Source organism: Gopherus flavomarginatus, chromosome 8 (assembly GCF_025201925.1).
Source record: "Gopherus flavomarginatus isolate rGopFla2 chromosome 8, rGopFla2.mat.asm, whole genome shotgun sequence".
Taxonomy (NCBI): Eukaryota; Metazoa; Chordata; order Testudines; family Testudinidae; genus Gopherus; species Gopherus flavomarginatus.
Genome location: NC_066624.1, coordinates 29,398,649 through 29,417,359, shown reverse-complemented (window position 1 = coordinate 29,417,359; position 18,711 = coordinate 29,398,649). Strand labels below are relative to the sequence as shown.

Sequence of the window (18,711 nt, the reverse complement as noted above, 5' to 3'; positions counted from 1 at the left end):
CTATATCAAATTATTCATTATCCATTAAAAATCCCTAGATCTGATTCAACATAAAATAGGGTGAGAATAGAAGCACAACAGATCAGAGAACAGAAGGGACTTGCAATTTTAAGCTATGAGTCAATCAGCCTCATTTTCCTTCTTCTGTGTGCCGAACAGCATATAAAATCATGCTGGTCAAAAGAACAAAGTAAAAAGGGCATGAGCAAATACACTGAGCAATGAATGCTTTGGTAACTTGCAAAACTCTAGATTCAAATTTTAAGATGCAAAGGTGCCAAATAATCCACTTTATGCTACACAGTATAAGTAAACATTTTAAACTTGCAACTTCAAAATGATTCATAGAGTGGCTATGGGAACCAGCCGGAAGATGAGAGAATGTACCATGGTTGTCAGCATTTATGGCCTCCTCAAAACCACAGCATGAAGTGTAATGGTAAAAGAGCAGCACAAAACATGAGCTGACAACAGTCTGCATTCGTGAAGTTCCAGCAGTGACACAAACCTCAGCATAACCACAGAGAGGAACGTAACATTCAGCTGACACAAAATTACCTAACTGAAAACTTGCACCTATGTTTAAGTAATAGTACAGAGATCAGTGATTTAGACTAGCTGAAAGGATTTAAGGAAATTAACACATTGAAGAAAATCTGGTTGTATGCACCTCAGCTCTTCTCACCCTCAAGGGCTTTTACCTTAATCCAATAACTGAACGCAATAAAAACACTGAAAACACACAAGTAGATGCTCCCACCTGTAGTGCAGCCTTAGAGTAAGTATGTGTACATTATAGTGCCATATTCCTGGGGAGCAGCAGTAGAAGTGGGGGATCAAGTGTTTGTCAGTAGTGGTGATATTTAAACTGGAGGATAGGGGTGAGCAAGGAGGAGATGTAGTGAGAGTTCTTCATAGACTGTATGGAAGGTAGTGATGCACCAAGGGCAGCTCCTTTCAGCATTTCCTATTTTCCTTAGCTTGACTGGGGAGATAGCAAGCAGGTATAAGTGACACCTGGAAACAATCTGTCAATAGCACAGGTTTATGCCTTTAGTGAGCAGAGGTCTAATTTCCTCAGTGGAGTAGGTAGCAGCAGGAATGGGCTTCTGGGCCTGGATGAGAGAACCAGAAAAAAGAGGGTAGAAGAGGTCAACCCATCATTCCCACCCATCTGAAACATGTTCCACATGGAACAGATTTTCTAAGAACATGTGCTTCAAGGGAAAGCCTATAAATCACAGCAAATAGTTCTCATCCAGTATTTGTGTGCTATCGCAGTCATTGGAATGAATGTTTCATTATGCGTACCAATAGCTTGTCCACAGCTGTCACTGTAGAAGGGAGCCTCTACTGCTACCATATCAACAACAGCACAACTACCTGAGGGACTAATCAGTATCAGTAAGTAGTGCTCCAGCATCTATCAAGGGCCAGGCATATGATGCTGACAGTTCCTTTTGGAGGAAGTCCAAGTGGCCTACCAGGTCCAGGAATCACAACTACCTCTCATCACATATTTATCTGCTATCTTGGACAACAGAACAGGTGTTTCATGAAAGGTCAGTATTTGCTGTACATGTACATTCAAGAATTAATGTTTATTATGACGGTCACTATGGAACTCATGCTTGCTGTATCAAAAGGAGAAAAGGTAAAAAGGGGCATGTGTACAGAACAATCCGGTGTGTGTGTGGGGGGGGGGGGGTATGGGGATTAAGGATGCTTCCAATAGTTTGTAAAAGCAGCAAAGAGTCCTCTGGCACCTTATAGACTGACAGACGTATTGGAGCATGAGCTTTCGTGGGTGAATACCCACTTCATCGGATGCATGTCAATAGTTTGAGCAATGAAAGAATAGGCTCCCTCTACATTTAAAATGGCAGAGCTATGGTATCTGTTTCAGAAGTACCCCAAGGAGTATATATCTATTGGAAGGGTGTTAAATTTAGGGTATGTCTACACTACGGGATTATTCTGGTTTTACAGAAATCGATTTTTGGAAACAGATTGTATAAAGTCAAGTGCATGCGGCCACATTAAGCACATTAATTCGGCGGTGTGCGTCCATGTACCAAGGCTAGTGTCGACTTGTGGAGCGTTGCACTGTGGGTAGCTATTCCACAGCTATCCCATAGTTCCTGCAGTCTCCTCCGCCCATTGGAATTCTGGGTTGAGATCCCAATGCCTGATGGGGCCAAAAATTCATTACGGGTGGTTATGGGTAAAGGTCATCAGTCAATCCTCTCTCTGTGAAAGCAACGGCAGACAATCATTTCGCACTCTTCCCTGGATTGCCCAGGCAGACGCCATAGCACGGCAACCATGGAGCCCGTTCAGCCTTTTTTCACTGTAACCGTATGTCTACTGGATGCTGCTGACAGACGCGGTACTGCAGTGCTACACTGCAGCATCCCCTTGCCTTTGCAAGTTAGCAAAGATGGTTACCAGTCCTACTGTACCGTCTGCTGCTTTGCAAGTTGACAAAGATGGTTACCAGTCATACCGTACCGTCTGCTGCTGTCATGGGTGCTCCAGGCCAGACTCGGTGAGGTCGGTCGGGGGTGCATGGAAAAAAATGGGAATGACTCCCCAGATCATTCTCTTCTTTAAGTTTTGTCTTATGGAGAGTCAATCCTGCCTGGAATATCAGACAAGCCTACTAAAGAACCAGAGAGGCAAACGGCCACTCTGGGTCAGAGCGCCAGACATCCCGCAGAAATGATGAGCTGCATGCCATTCTAGGGGGTGCCCCTGCAACAAACTCACCCATTGCTTCCCTCCTCCCCCACCCCTCCTGAGCTACCATGGCAATTATCCCCCCATTTGTGTGAAGAAGTAATAAAGAATGCATGAATAAGAAACAGCACTGACTTTATTGCCTCTGCAAGCAGAGATCAAAGGCGGGAGGGGAGGGCGGTTGGCTTACAGCAAAGTAGAGTGAACCACCATTCTGCACTTGCTCAGCCTATAGCTGAAAATGGGAATCTATGATAAGCACTAGGATAGAAGCACAGGCAGGACTGAATCTCCATTTGTGTGTGGGCCTTTGGTTGACACTGGTAAAATACAAAATGTCCCAGGATATGTATGTTGGAGGACAGTTCTAAATGGCAGCTTAATTTTTTTATTTGCAGCAAAATGTAGAGGTCTAAGTATCTGATTGTGAGCCCTGGTAGCAAGGGGTAGGCTGGGGTAGGTGTGACTGCGTGGTGCTCCTGACTGGGAGAGCAGCCTGAGGCAGAAGCCTCCAGCTGGCATGATATTCCAGGCAGGACTGAATCTCCATTAGACAAAACTTAAAAGAAAAGAATGACTTGGAGTCATTCCTGTTTTTGCCAGGCACCCCTGACCGACCTCACCGAGGCCAGCCAGGAGCACCCATGGGATGACGATGATGGATATCAGCCATACTGTACCATCTGCCGTCCGCAAGGCAAGGCAACGGGATGCTGCTGTTTAGTGCTGCAGCACCGCGTCTGCCAGCAGCATCCAGTAGACATACAGTGTCATTGAAAAAAGGCGAGAAACAATTTTTTTCCCTTTGCTTTCATGGAGGGGGGGAGGGCAATGTTTTTGACCCTTCAGGCTTTGGGAGCTCAGCCCAGAATTCAAATTGTTTTCGGAGAGTGCAGGAACTGTGGGATAGCTACAGTCGTCAGTCACCTGTCCCTCCATCAGTGTTCATTTGATTCTTTGGCTTTCTGATATGCTTGTCTCAGCTCCTTAAGTTTCACGCAGCACTCTGTTGAGTCCCTGTTGTGGCCTCTGTCTATCATGGCCTTGGAGATTTTTTCAAATATTTTGGCATTTCGTCTTTTGGAACAGAGTTCTGATGGAACAGATTCATCTCCCCATACAGAGATCAGATTCAGGATCTCCCGTACAGTCCATGCTGGAGCTCTTTTTTGATTCTGGGACTGCATGGTAACCTGTGCTGATCAGCGCTCCACGCTGGGCAAACAGGAAATAAAATTCAAAAGTTCACAGGGCTTTTCCTGTCTGCCTGGCCAGTGCATCCGAGTTCAGATTGCTGTCCAGAGCTGTCACAATGGTGCACTGTGGGATAGCTCCCGGAGGCCAATACCATTGAATTGCGGCCACACTAACCCTAATTCGAAATGGCAATGTCAATTTCAGCGCTACTCCCCTCGTCGGAGAGGAGTACAGAAATTGATTTTATGGGCCCTTTATATCGAAGTAAAGGGCTTCGTTGTGTGGACGGGTGCAGGGTTAATTCAATTTAACGCTGCTAATTTCGACATGAACCTCGTAGTGTAGACCAGGCCTAATTTACAAATCTCTTATTTTAGACACAGGACACACCGGAGGGCAGGAATTTGAATCTTGAAATCCACATATAAAATGGTGCATCTGGTAATGCTGAAATGGTTACAAGTGGTGACAGTGAGCAGATTTGTGGATTCTCTTGACACACTCTTAATTCCACATCTGAAGATAATTCCACAAAAGTGTTGTTTGCCCTTGTGAAATAGTGTACAAAATAATAAAATTACCAAAGTGACAAAACTGTAGATGATAATATACAGGTATTTTCCATTATTTTAAAGATCTTTAACAAATTGGTACCTTTTTATCACCAGCCTTTGAGAATCTTGACACTCAATCCCTTCCCCTCCCATATATATATAGTCTGTGTGTCACTTGCAAACCTTTTAGATAATATTGCCTTTTTATTAAAAAAAATTCCTCAAGGACAACCATACAGATTGATTTGTAATTTAAATATTGTGACAAACCAAGACTAAGCACACCTAATTTTTCATAAAACAAGGCTCAGAAAAGGCTTAATTAAGAATGTGATTTTAATAGCGCAGTGTATAGGACTCACCCTACTCTTCATTAAGAAAACCAAAAGCACAACAAACTAAAAACCAGGCCCCAGTAAACTATGATATGGGTGAAGGAGATTTAAAGGATAATTCCGAGACTGATATTTAAAATAGGAGAACCAGCCTTAGGGTACCTCAGTTCTTGAAAGATGGCAACCAACAAAGAAATTCAGGGATATATAGCTAATATGATTAAGTGACTGGAGGGACTGAATTATAAGGAAAGATTAAAAGAACTAAATGTGTGCTGCTTAGCAAAGCAGTGAATAAGGAAGAGATGTGAGAATCTTTTACAAATATCTGAATAGTGCAAACACCAAGAAAGAAGAAACACTGTTGAGGGAAATAATCCAAGGGTCAAATCCTGCTCCCTTTACTCATCTAAGTACTCCCACTAATGCCAATGGAATACTAGGATGAGTAAGAGGAGTAGGATTTGGCTCCATAAGTAATAGGATGAAACTGGATTGCAGATGAACTGGAGTCTTCCATCTCTAATTTCTATGATTCTGTTTGTTATTTACATGTACTTTATGGTCACATTTAGACTACATATGGGATTATGTTTACAAACACATGAATGACAACTCCCTGTTCATATGTGCAATGCTGAAAGAAAGCTGGGAAAGGAAGACAGGACATGTCTGAATAGCATATTAGCTAATTTACATTTATACCACATTACTTATGATCATATTATCTTAGTTTCAGCACATTCCTTTTCCACTAATCTAATTTTGCAAGGAGATGTCTCGAGTGACCTGAGTAGAATGTGAGCAGTTGGCATACTAATTAGAACCTATCCAAGTACTTTATGGCATCTCTCTACAAAGTCAGTTTGCCAAACAGTCTCATTTTCCACAGTTGTCTCTCCAGAAATCCTGTGATTCTCTCAACTTTTTTAGACTCCTTCTCTCCCTTTTATCTCTGTACTTTGTCCCTCCTGAACCTTTGCAGTATTACCCAGTTCCCTGAGAAAACCACCTCTTGCTTTCCCCTCCTCCCATCTGGTTCTGTGTCCTCACCCTTAATCCATAAACTTCAAACATCATCAACAACTTTTTCCCCTCTGCTACTCTCCTCAGCTCTGTAAAAATCTGCTATTATCCACCCTCTTTTAAAAAGCTTTCCTGCCAGCCTAACTTCTACCCTATTATCATAAACCTAGTCCCAGATTTGGACCTTAGCGTCCAAAATATGGGGGTTAGCATGAAAACCTCCAAGCTTAGTTACCAGCTTGGACCTGGTAAAGCTGCCACCACCCAAAAAAGTAGAGTGTTTTGGGGCACTCTGGTCCCCCCAAAAACCTTCCCTGGGGACCCCAAGACCCAAATCCCTTGAGTCTCACAACAAAGGGAAATAAACCTTTTCCCTTCCCCCCCCCCAGGTGTTCCTGGAGAGAGACACAGAAGCAAACTCCGTGAATCTAAACAGAGGGAGTCCACCCTCTCTATTTTCAGTCCTGGAAACACAAGCACTTCCCTCTTCACCCAGAGGGAATGCAAAGTCAGGCTAGTAAATCTAACATACACAGATTTCCCCGACTTCTTCCTCCCACCAATTCCCTGGTGAGCTGCAGACTCAATTCCCTGGAGTTCCCCACTAAAGAAAAACTCCAACAGGTCTTAAAAGAAAGCTTTATGTAAAAAAGAAAAATACATAAAAATGGTCTCTCTGTATTAAGGTGACAAATACAGGGTCATTTGCTTAAAAGAATATTGAATAAACAGCCTTATTCAAAAAGAATACAGTTTAAAGCACTCCAGCAACTATAGACATGTAAATACAAAACAACAAACCATCTTTGTACTCACAACTTGGAAACAGATTAGAAAGCAGGAAATAGAAAAATTCACTCCTCATAGCCGAGAGAGTACAGGCAGAAGACCAAAGAACAAAGGACTCCCACACAAAGTTCCCTCCACCCAGATTTGAAAAAGTCTTGTTTCCTGATTGGTCCTCTGGTCAGGTGTTTCAGATTACTTCTTTCCAGGTGAAAGAGACGTTAACCCTTAGCTATCTGTTTATGACACCTATATATAACCTTTCATTTCCCAATAAAACCTTCCCTCATCTCTTCTTTCACCTTGCACACAATATCTGTTCATAGCACAGAAATCATACTCCACAGCAAATACAGGCAAAGGGAACCAGACCCGTAACTACTGTTCCAGCCCTTGGTTCAGTCTTGCCCTTCAGAATAAAGTCTACATCTGTATCTCAGGATTGTGGCCACTGTTTCTTTGTAATAAAAGGTGGGTACATATTTCCAACCCTCCTAGAGAGGCTAATGCAAGTGCAAGGAAAGAGAAGACGCTAAATAGTTATGCACCAGCAAAGGCAGAGACTAGTATCCTCAATTCTAGTTAACAACAATTAAACTGGCTACAGTGCAGTTTAAAGGTAATCCACAAAGGGAAAAACATGGAGATGTGCCCAGTTTTACTTATTTTTCATGTTTATAAAAGGCCTACAACTTTTGTTTTTTCAATTTTTGCTTAATTCTTATATTTGTACCCTGAACCTTAGCTCCCCTTCTTATTTTTAACATTGTTTTGCCTGGGAATTGCTTTGTGTTTAAAAATTATTTAACACATCATCCATGAACACTAACTAAGAACCCCATTGTGAGTGCAGCTTTGAGACTGTCTGTAACCAGTTGAAGATACCTATTTTTTTTTAAATGTAGAGCCAGATTCAAAAGAACTATCTGCTTTGTGCCACTGTAGTAATATAAATTAGCCATAAATTGGAGGAAAGATTGGTGAATCTTGTCATTAATTGGCAACTAACTTATTGGTTTCCTTTTCCAGAACATTAAAAAATATATATTTAAATTATTTTCTTTAATACATAGGCAAGCTTAAGAAATAAACTTTCAAGACATGAAACTGTAGAATTTCACTTCTGAAATGTCAAGAAAATAGATAATTTTTAAAATGTTGATTTGCTGTGAAAGCTTAGAGACAGACTGGCCAGCATGGAGGTATGGAATGGGTGAGAATGGGCTGAGGCAAGTGCAGGGTAAGGAGAATAGGGAATAAGCAGAAAAGTATATGCATGTGGTTACTGGAGATACCAGGAAGGGGAAGGGTTTTGGGGGGATACAGGAGAGTCACTGAGGATGTAGCAGGGGAAAGAATATTTGGTGGCAACATTGGTGGTGGCACTAGGCCAGAGCTATGAGTAGAATTTAGAGGAAGCATGTCACAGGCAGGATACTTGTATTGAGGGGATGAAGGCTGTGCCCACTGAAAAGCAAATCACAAGAAGCTATTTTCATAACTGTTTTGCAGGGATTCATATGAAATGGGACACACAAAGGCATTCAATGGCCATATAATTAGGTGGGACACAGCTTTAGTGTTAGATTAGAAATGGCAGGGATGTGTCCTTTCTAGTGGTATAATTCATTTGTGATGCTCACTTGTCTCTCAGACGTTCAGTTTGTTTTTCACTTAGCAAGTTTTTCCAAACTTTATTATTGCCGTATTTCATATACCCACAAGCTTTTATTTTGATGGAGTATTTTTATATATTCTAAAACAGAAGGAGGAAAAATAAGCTTATCACAGTACTGATAGAAATGTTTTTGTTAAATCTAATTGTCCAACTGAAGAAAGAAGTAAACAAATAGGTGTTTAAAGTGAGATATTAATAACTTACGTAAGTTTTTTTATAAACATATTCAATTTATGAAGAGTCCCCTTAAGAGCTTTTTTGTTAACTTTATTTGCATCTAACGCTAGAGGCATGTGATGAAATGCCCCTCCCCCACATATAAATGACAATTATGAAGTAACTTCCATGAATCTTTTACAACAGTGCTACAATCAGATGTTCATTGGAGATATGACTTTCAGGAGAACAAGTCTGTCTAGTCTCATGAGCTTGCTGCCATTTGTTACTGAAACTTGTAATAAATAGCAAGTTGAAAAATCAGGCCATGGAGCTGACAGAAAAATTTGAAGTGTTCAGATTGTAGGCACTAAGGGCTGGTCTACATTACGGGGGAAAATCGATCTTAGATACGCAACTTCAGCTACGTGAATAACGTAGCCGAAGTCAAAGTATCTAAGATCGAATTACTCACTGTCCTCATGGTGCGGGATCGATGTCCGCGGCTCCCGCTGTCAATTCCGCAACTCTGTTCGGGTTGGTGGAGTTCCGGAATCGATATAAACACGTTCGGGGATCGCTATATCGCGTCTAGATGAGATGCGATATATTGATCCCCGAGCAATCGATTGCTATCCGCCGATACGGCGGGTAGTGAAGACGTAGCCTAACAGTGCAGCTGAAACTGTAAGAACAAGAACACTCTTTAATTTAGCTTTAAGATGGTGGTGGTGTGTTCTCTCTCTTTGGTATGAGGAAGCTGTCCACAGTCTGATGTGATGAATCAGGTTATATGAGGATTTTCTTGCCTAACACTTTACCAATTAAAAGAACAATTTTTCACAGCTGTCTGTTCTGGATTTCTTTTTTCACCATGAACTAATTAAAGCAACAAAAATTGGTAACAAAAAAATCAGGCATCTGGCATTTAAACTCCAAACAAACTTTTCTCCAGGATTCTTCTTTCTCCATTTGTTCTATTACTTCTCTAGATACTGTATTTTTCTTAGCTCCCTACCCACTTGTAATTACTTTGTTAGCCTTTGATGTTTTTCTAGCTTTCCTCCGATTTTACCAGAAGTGGCTTCTCACTTCTAACTGAAGAGAGAGACTCACTGGACATCTTCACGTTAGAGGAGTCCAGTATGATGCTGTCCAATGTCAGGTAAGCAATTTCATTCATAACTGTGAAAGCCAATCAGCACTGAGTTTTTGAAAAATGTGGAGTTGGGTTCAAATTGATATAATCTGCAATTCTGATTGTCTATTCAACACTCTTTTGAGGAACCTAAATTTTGTCTTGCAGAATAGGTAGTACTCTTCTCTCCCAGTGTCTTCTCTGGTGCATAAAGTATCAAGAACATGCTGGAGGCCAAGGTTTTACACAATTTTTAAATGGCTAGTTTAATGCAGGGTTGTTACGCCTAAATTCATGAGTTAATATCTCATTGGTACTAGAGACAAGAGTACTTGAGTAACTCCAGCAAAGACTTACACATGTGATTAACTTTATGCACTGTGAGACACATAAAGATACATAACACTCAGTCAAATACACAATCACCATATGAGCAGGATTGCTGCCTAAATTAGTAATTTCAGACAGCAGACTATCAATTATGTTTACATCTTACCAATATGGAGCAGCTTGAGCAGCTTTTGTCATGAACTAGACACAAGGGGACAGATACTCAGATATAGCTGCTCAGCTTTACTGGAGCTACACCAGTTTACACTAGCAGAAGATCTGTCTGCAAAAACCTGATTCTCTACTCCTTGGCACCTGTGTAGTCAATTACACTGCACAGTGGGAGACACCTTATCAGATCAGAATTGTAATATTTTTTACTCACTAGGATATTCACTTTGCACTGAGGTAAATTACTATACAAGACACACGGCAGTGGAGAATCAGGCCCAACATAGTCTAGATACTCCCCATCCTGGATATCTATATTGGTTACAGGATAAGAAAAAAAAATGTTGAATTGAAGATTAAACTCTAAAATTAATTTTTGATGCAAGGCATTGATGAGTACATTTTAAAACAGTGTAGCTCCCATTTTGAAAATAACCACCAACCAGTATCAGAGATGAATGCCAGTTCTAGGAACTTACATCAGGCCTCTTTAAGCCATTATTCCTACTGTCACCTAAAAACATCCAAGTAGTAGCTACAATTATAGCTGTTTGATTTATTCCCTTTCTTTTCTTATTGTTCCTCATCCATTAAAAGATATTTGTGAACCATGTTTCTGTTTCTCTGTAAAATTATTTAGCCTAAAACTACCAAACCTTAGGTCTGTGTGGGAGTATGATCATGTAGAAAAAATTAAATTTTTTAAAATAATGGTGTGGAATTACCTAAAGTAACTATTTTTAGAGTCAGGCAATAAAAGATCACCCTTAAACTAAAGTTGCACAGACTAACAGTAACATATATATATATATATATCTGTGTAATATGTGCGCATCTGTTTTTGCAAATTATCACTAGTTTTATATGCCAGATAGCACAGAAATTCTTGGAAATAACATGTTATCTTTCCATTTGTTCCGTAGGTAATGTGTTTTTTATGTTCTGAAATGTCAGACTAGGACAAAAAAGGAAAATTAGTTATTTACAGTGGTCCATGAGACTGGTGACACTGTTTCTGTAAGTCAATGAAAAACACACAGTATATGTCGTTGTAGTGGGCCAGAAGTGTCCAGTGCATCCCTCATGGCCTACAGGCAGCCTGTCTCATTTCCCTTCTTGGATTGTTCAAGAAACTAAAAATCACTTGTCTATTCCCATCTGTTCTCTGATTGTGCTTTATTACTTTAACAAACATAAAAAATAAAGTGTTCAAGTCTATCCAAAAGTCCACAGAAACAAAGATGTTTCTTCTTTCTCTCCTTCCTGCCTCGACTTCGCCTGCTTTGGAAGGCCACTCTCAGGCCCCACCTGGCTGGAATCTGAGGGCATGGCTACACTGGAGAGTTGCAGCGCTGGTGATGGGGTTACAGCGCTGCAACTCACTCTGTGTCCACACTTGCAAAGCACGGCCAGCGCTGCGACTCCCTGGTTGCAGCGCTGGCTGTACACCAGGTTTGCTTGGGGTGTAGTGATTCCAGCGCTGGTGATGCAGCGCTGGTCATCAAGTGTAGCCACCAAAAGTGCTGTTATTGGCCTCCAGGGTATTAGGAGGTATCCCAGAATTCCTGTCCACAACAAACCGGAAGAATGGCTGAAATCCGATCTCCCCGTAGCTACTTAGCTAAAAAACAAACATAGCTGCTCTTTGCTCCAGTGAGCGAGCGAGCAGAGGCAGGGGAATTGCTTTGGAATGTTCACAGCTGTTTGCTTGAGGAGAGAGGGGAGGGGTAGTGTTGAGTAGCTGCTTATATGGTCTAAAGACTATTTAGGAGTGCATAATTTGCATTTAGAGAATAAGAAACAGGTGAGGGAAAGGTCAAAACTTTTAAAATGACTGAAGGTAGGCACTGTGTATCGTCCAGTCCTTAGAACTTGCAAGGCAGGGAGCGGAGAACAGCGTCAGCTCCAAAAATCTACTCTCTCTGTCTCCCCCACGCTCCCTGACACACTCCACCCCACCCCCCTCTTTTGAAAAGCACGTTGCAGCCATTTGAACGCTGGGATAGCTGCCCACAATGCACCACTCCCAACAGCGCAGCAAATGCTGCAAATGTGGCCACACTGCAGCGCTGGTAGCTGTCAGTATGGCCACACTGCAGCGCTTTCCCTACACAGCTGTACGAACACAGCTGTAACTCCCAGCGCTTCACATCTCCAAGTGTAGCCATACCCTGAGTCCTAACTCCCAGGACTCCCTAATAGAGCCCGCTCACTCCTAGCAGTCTTTAATCTCTCAGCAACATTGAGTCAGCTGTCTTGATTTAAAAAAGCATCTTTTATCTGGTCAAGACATAAGGTCTCACATGTTTAGCTGTTAAAAATGGGAAATCTGGTCACAAAAAACATGTCATCTACTCAAAGTCTTCTAGCTACTTGCATACATGCCTGTCCTTGCAGATGGCATGTTATCTTCTCTCAGGTTTTTCTAATCCTCATTCTGAGATACAGATATTAAACAACAATGAGTTTAATTGGGAAATCTTTCAGTCTTATAAATGGTCATCATTCTTACAGAAAATCCCAGTACCAGGGACTAGCCCTTTATACCTTTTCAGAGGCCTTATCTAGACTAAGATTTAAAGGTGTGATGTTATCAATTAATTCTTAAGAGCCTTTAAAAGTCTGTTTCTTGTTTCAAAGCTTGAAGAAAACTTTAATCACCAAATCCACTTGCTTATACAATTTGCTACAAATGCTGATCTTAATTTGAACAGAAAGCAAATTCAAGTAATAAGCAAAAAGTGATTGGACACCAAGGCATTTTGTCCAACGCACTTCAGTTCTGTTTATTAAGTATGTGTGCTATGCAGTGCATAACCAGAAGGTAATGAAAATTCATAGCACTCTGGCAGAGGACTATATTGTACCCTCAGCTATGTGGATGCAACTTCCAATGAATTCAACAGAATTTTTGCATGTTGTATCTGAAGGCTGAATTCTGACCAAAGAAACCATGGACAAAAATCAGCAAAGAAAATCAAATACAATTTTCTCTTATGTAGACATAATTTTAAAGCTATATATTTAGGTGGATTAAAGCTAAAGTGCCTAGTAGACAGATTAGGAATCAAGCGAAGTGGGTTCTACTCCTGGCTTTGCCACTGATCTGCTAAGTGACCTTGGTCAAGTGGCCTCACTGCTCTGCGCCATTCTATAGTTTCCCTGTCTCTAAAATGGGATAACGATACTGACCTCATTTGTAAAGCACTTTTAGATTTACAGATGAAGTAAGTATTATTTAAATTAAACCTTATTATCTGTTTATTACATTTAAGTAATTAATAAACAAAATAAGCGAAGTAGGGCTTGATGGTATAGTTACCACAAGTTATGGGGCAGCATAATTACATTAACCCAGAAAGAGACTAGGAACTGAATTGTGGTGCAAAGTGAAAATTTCCTCTTCTCCATTGCTGCTAGGGGAAGTAATTTGGCACAGATGTGCCAGCTGGTGTGTTAGGAGGAAGAGTTAGGATTCCTCCTACTCCCAACCCTCTTTTGCATGGGGTTGGAGTGGTGAATAGTGGTCTTGCAGGAGCTGCTCCCCAGCCTAGCACAGTAATCTGTAAGGCAGACAGACAGTGTAGGAGACTGAGGGGTCCTTTTTATTTCCTGAGTCCCTGGCAAGGCATACAGGGCAAGCCAAAACTTTAAACTAAAGAAGGGAAGGGAGACATTTTGATATAAAAATCCTGGCGTTGTTTAAAAATCACATGCAGTGAAGAATTTTAGAAATATAAGGACAAAATAAAGTAAACCTCTCTCCCAATACTCCTGCATGCCTTGGAAAATTTACACGATTCCTTCCAATGCCTAATCCACCATCTTTGCAGGTAATTTGAATGCACTTTCAATGTTTTGAGCTTTAAAGCATGCCCTGGACTACTTGTTTTTTTTTGGTAAATATAATGATGCCCATCGTTTCTGTATTAGTTGAGAAATCTTGACTTTTCAAATCTTTCATCAGTATAGACAAAACTCAAAGACTATAATACCTTGTTTATCCTTTACATCAAGATATGACAGTGAAACTTAGATTGTAAGCTCTTTGGGGCCGGGACTGGCTTTTCTGTTCTGAGTATGTACAGCGCCTGTGGGGTCCTGGACCATGACTAGGGATCTTAAGCATTATTATAATATAAACAAATAAATATGCAATAATGAAATTAGATTGTTTGGAATATTTCTGTTTTTAAAGTAGTGCAATAATTATTTACCTTCCTCATGGATGTGCTCCCTTGACGGTCACTGGCAGAACTAGCGTACCTATGACAGAGATGAAGATTTTAGAATGTAAAAGAAACAGAACATGAATAAAAATGACATATATTCAGGCATGTGTCATGATTTAACTGCATGACTCCCAGTGATGGTAAATGCAAATCATGTAGCTAAATTTCTGTGCAGCACTTTGAAAATATACCTAATATATGCAGTTTATACAACTGAAGTAGTAAAAATGAATCCAGGTCCATCTTCAACATTCTGATTTACAAATAGACAAATTCAGTGTAAGAAAGTCTGATCCCTTTGCAAGTCTTTGTCCTAACAATCTTCAAAGCTAATTAACTGAGGTCTGGCTAATGCAAATATTGACAAAAATAAGATTTAAAAAAATTATTTGAAGTGACTCTTTCCTCTGTGTCTTTAGTGAGTCTTGTATGTACTAGGTTATAAATTCTTTACAGTATGCATCACCTTGATATCTGTGTCTTTTACCAATGGGACTTTATATGGCTGGAAGAGGGCCACACCAGCCATTGAAATCTTCAGGCCAAAAGAGGGCACCAGAAGATATAGTTAGTTGGTTGGTTGGTTAGTGTGATGCTGACAGACCAGGTTCCAGCTCATGACAACACTCCAGGCCTCACTGAACACTTGCAAATGCATTGCTGGAAACCTGTCTTACTTACCTGTGTGTTAGCATTATTAAAATAGATATTAGATAAACACATTCTTATCAATGTAATAGTGTTTAGACTTGATAAAATGCTTGTAGGATGCTGCATGTATTAATCTCATTTGTAACCTCTGTAGCCCATGGTGTAAAGTTATATTGAGTGTTTGCATTGTAAACCTCTGTTATTGCGTAACTCACCAAACAGGAAATGAAGCATTAATGCAGAGGGCTCATCCTGCGTACAAAATGGCCTATTGAAGACAAAGGAGGTATGGTGTAGCATCTAAGGAGAGAATCCCTGTTGACTGCATTCCTAATTACCTCCAAGGAGGACAGACCTATGCATGAACTCATCCCATCAGTTTGGCCCCTGGAGTAGAGGGGATAAAAATCCCTGACAAGGAGAAACTGAATCTCCTTTACGCTGTTTGTACTGTGAGGGACAAAGATTCCTAGACATACGCAAAGAGATTCCCATGCGGCTTGGCATGGGGTTAGTCCTGAAATAAATTTTGATCTGACAGATTACTACAACTGTTACCTTTTGAATCACAGACTGAAACTCATTGCATATTGTGGCAGAGCTCTGACCTTGCCCACGTGAGTCCTGCACTTCTAGGCGGTTTATGCTAGCCTCAGTGGCTCACTGTGACCCTCCATGTAGCCCTTCTCTCTCTAGGGCCAGAGTTATAGTCTACTGAACCCTTTTCATCATAGGCCTGCAAGGAGGTTGGTGAGAGAACTTCCCACAGTCTCTGTTGTCTCTGGGGGCTTATTTCAGAACAGTTTAGCCTCCTGTCCTGACAGGGGCCTGACTTCCCCTCCCAGGAGATGTTCCTGTAGTGGTGGGTTGAGGGGAACCCGGGCCCACCCTCTACTCCAGGTTCCGGCCCGAGGACCCTAATGGTAGTAGCTGTTGGCAGCCAACTTTTCACTGCCAGGGTTGCTACATTTCCCTGGGCCACTTCCCCACAGCTCTCCTGCTTCTCCCTTCTTCATCCTTACCTTAGGGCTCCCTTAACGATGGTTTGAGGGTGTCTTCATTGACCAGCCCATCAGCCACACTTCCTCTCCCCTGGCTCTCCTCTGCCTGACTGGAGTGAGCCCTTTTTATAGTATCAGCGGGGCCTTAATTAGAGTCAGGTGGTCACATTAGCTTAATAGCCTCACCTGACTCTTTGCAGGTTAATTAGAGTCAGGTGTTCTCATTAGCCTGGAGCAGCCCCTGCTTTGGTCAGTCAGGGAACAGAAAACTATTAATCCAGTGGCCAGTATATCTGCCTTCTGCTATTCTACTGTATCCAACTGGCCTGGGTCTATCACAGTATATATGCTTGCTTGTTTTAACTTATAAATAACTTTTTCATTTTCCTAGTTAATAACCTTTTACTTAGTTTACCACAGGATTGGCTACAAGCATTGTCTTTGGTGTGAGATCTAAAGTACAAATTGACCTGGGGTAAGTGACTGATCTTTGGGACTGGGAGCAATCTGAACATTTTGTGATCTTTGGTGTAAGTGACAATTTATCACAGAGTTCATCTTACCTGGGTGGCAAGATAACCTGGAGTGTAAAAGGGGACTGTCTGTGACTCCATTATAAGGCTATTGTAGTACTTCAGGAGTCCACATTTGTTACTGGCTTGGTGAAATCTAATTATAGAACATTCAGTCAGTTTGGGGTGTCTGTCCTGCTTTTTGACAGTATGCCCTGAGGTTGGCAATCTCAGTTATGAACTACTCCAGACATCATGACAGGTAGATAGAACATTTTTATTCACATAAAGCAGCATTTTCTTGGCTTCTTCAGAAAAAATACAGTAATACCGGTCCAAATTGTGAGTTTTGCTTTAAATGTCACCTATGTTTTATGATGTTAGTCCCTAGACATGTTTGATTGTGCCCTGTACAAGTAATTTTGTTCAACACACTAAGCTGTGTAAATTTGTCATTTTATCCCATATAATTATACAGCCATAACAGGGATAATTTGTGTTATTTCCTGTGCCTTTATTTTAGCAACATGTAAGGACACTTACATATACACTGATACTAGCAATTGTGGTGCCAAAAGAACTAATTTGACAGGACTGGTAGGTAACACTTTTGTCACTGAGAGAAGATCCTAAACCTTTTCTCTCATTCTTATCATCTTGTATCAGATTTTGTAACACAGTTTCATGAGCCCTCATAATCTGTTAGACAGTCGATACTTCTCTAATGTGCCATTCAGCAACCCTTCACTCACATTATAGCTGCTAAAACATTGCTTAGTAGGACATGTAATGACACAGATGGTGACCTCTCTGACTATTCCTCTCTAAATCTTTCAGTTTGAGTTTTTCAGAGAATCATATTATCACACCAACAAGGCATGTATAAAGCATTGACACATACCTAAAATAGGTTCTCTGTTCTCTCCATTTTCATAGTAAATAAACAAGAATCTGTGTGTGCCTCTCATCTACTTGATAGAGAAATCGCCAAGAATATAAAACAGACACTCCAGAGAAATCAAAATAAGGAAGTCCAGAGAGGGAAGAACAGTATAGAGATTCAGAAAGCCCTGAACGTACTCTATAACTGATGACCTAGCATTATATTCTTGGCTGGCAAACATGGTATGCAACTGTCACATCTGCCCTCAGAAAACAGTGGTCATCATGGCCAGTTCTTCCAGACCCAGAAGCTGCCTATGGCAGGGAAACTGGGGACTCACTTTTAGATAGAAAATGAAAACTAAATTAACTACCACAACATAATCTCTGTTTAGGGCCTTATTCCTGCTGGTATTGAACTCATTGCTATTGCTGTTATTTTCCACAGGTTCTGTGGTACAATTTGCAGCCTTTTGTAGGGTGCAGCTTGGAGCCACACCACACTGGGGAAGCATCAGGAGGATTTGCCTTTCAAGAGGCAGAATCTCTCTGAGGCTAGTGCACACTCTGCACCATCCATTAAGGTGGCATCAGTTAGTGCCTTGATGCACTGATCCTGCTTGGCAAGTCAGTGAAGAGAGAAAGCAAGACTACCAATCCATGCTCAGAGAGATTACTATTGTACTTGGCCCTTGTACAAACAGGGGGAGACTTCTTGCCCATCTCCCCCCACAGCCTCCCTAGAACTCACACGTTGCTAAATTACAGGTAGCATATTTGAATAAAGCAATGTTAGTAACTGCATAAGGTGCTTTATGTGAACAATTTGGTGTGCTGAATTGACATTACCATACTTAGGAACAACTAAAAGGACTAATTGGTATTCAGTCTCATTTAGGATCCTGACGAGCTGGCAACAACAAACAAGCCAAATCAATCATAGAATTGGGATTTAAGCATGCTGTCAGTAACTCATGCTTTACTACTTGGTATGGCATTGAATAGGAAACTTGCTGCCATGAAAATATGCAATATCTGGTGGTCTGTGCCCTCAAATATTCACATATACATGACAGGTTTCAGAGTAGCAGCTGTGTTAGTCTGTATCCACAAAAAGAACAGGAGTACTTGTGGCACCTTAGTTAGAGACTAGCAAATTTATTTGAGCATAAGCTTTTTCATGGGTTACAGTCCACTTCATCAGATGCATAGAATGGAACATATTGTAAGAAGATATACATACATATAGAGAACATGAAAAGGTGGAAGTTGCATACCATACCAACTCTAAGAGGTTAATTAATTAAGATGAGCTATTATCAG

General features: G+C 41.0%; 1 protein-coding gene across 1 annotated transcript in view; it reads right to left on the bottom strand.

Moving 5' to 3' along the window:
- Nucleotides 1-18,711, bottom strand: part of LOC127056817 (connector enhancer of kinase suppressor of ras 2-like) — a 523,096-nt gene that overhangs the window by 62,451 nt on the left and 441,934 nt on the right. The window contains exon 15 of the mRNA XM_050965117.1: nucleotides 14,328-14,376. Coding sequence (XP_050821074.1) covers nucleotides 14,328-14,376 — 49 coding nt within the window. The remainder of the gene's footprint in view (nucleotides 1-14,327; nucleotides 14,377-18,711) is intronic.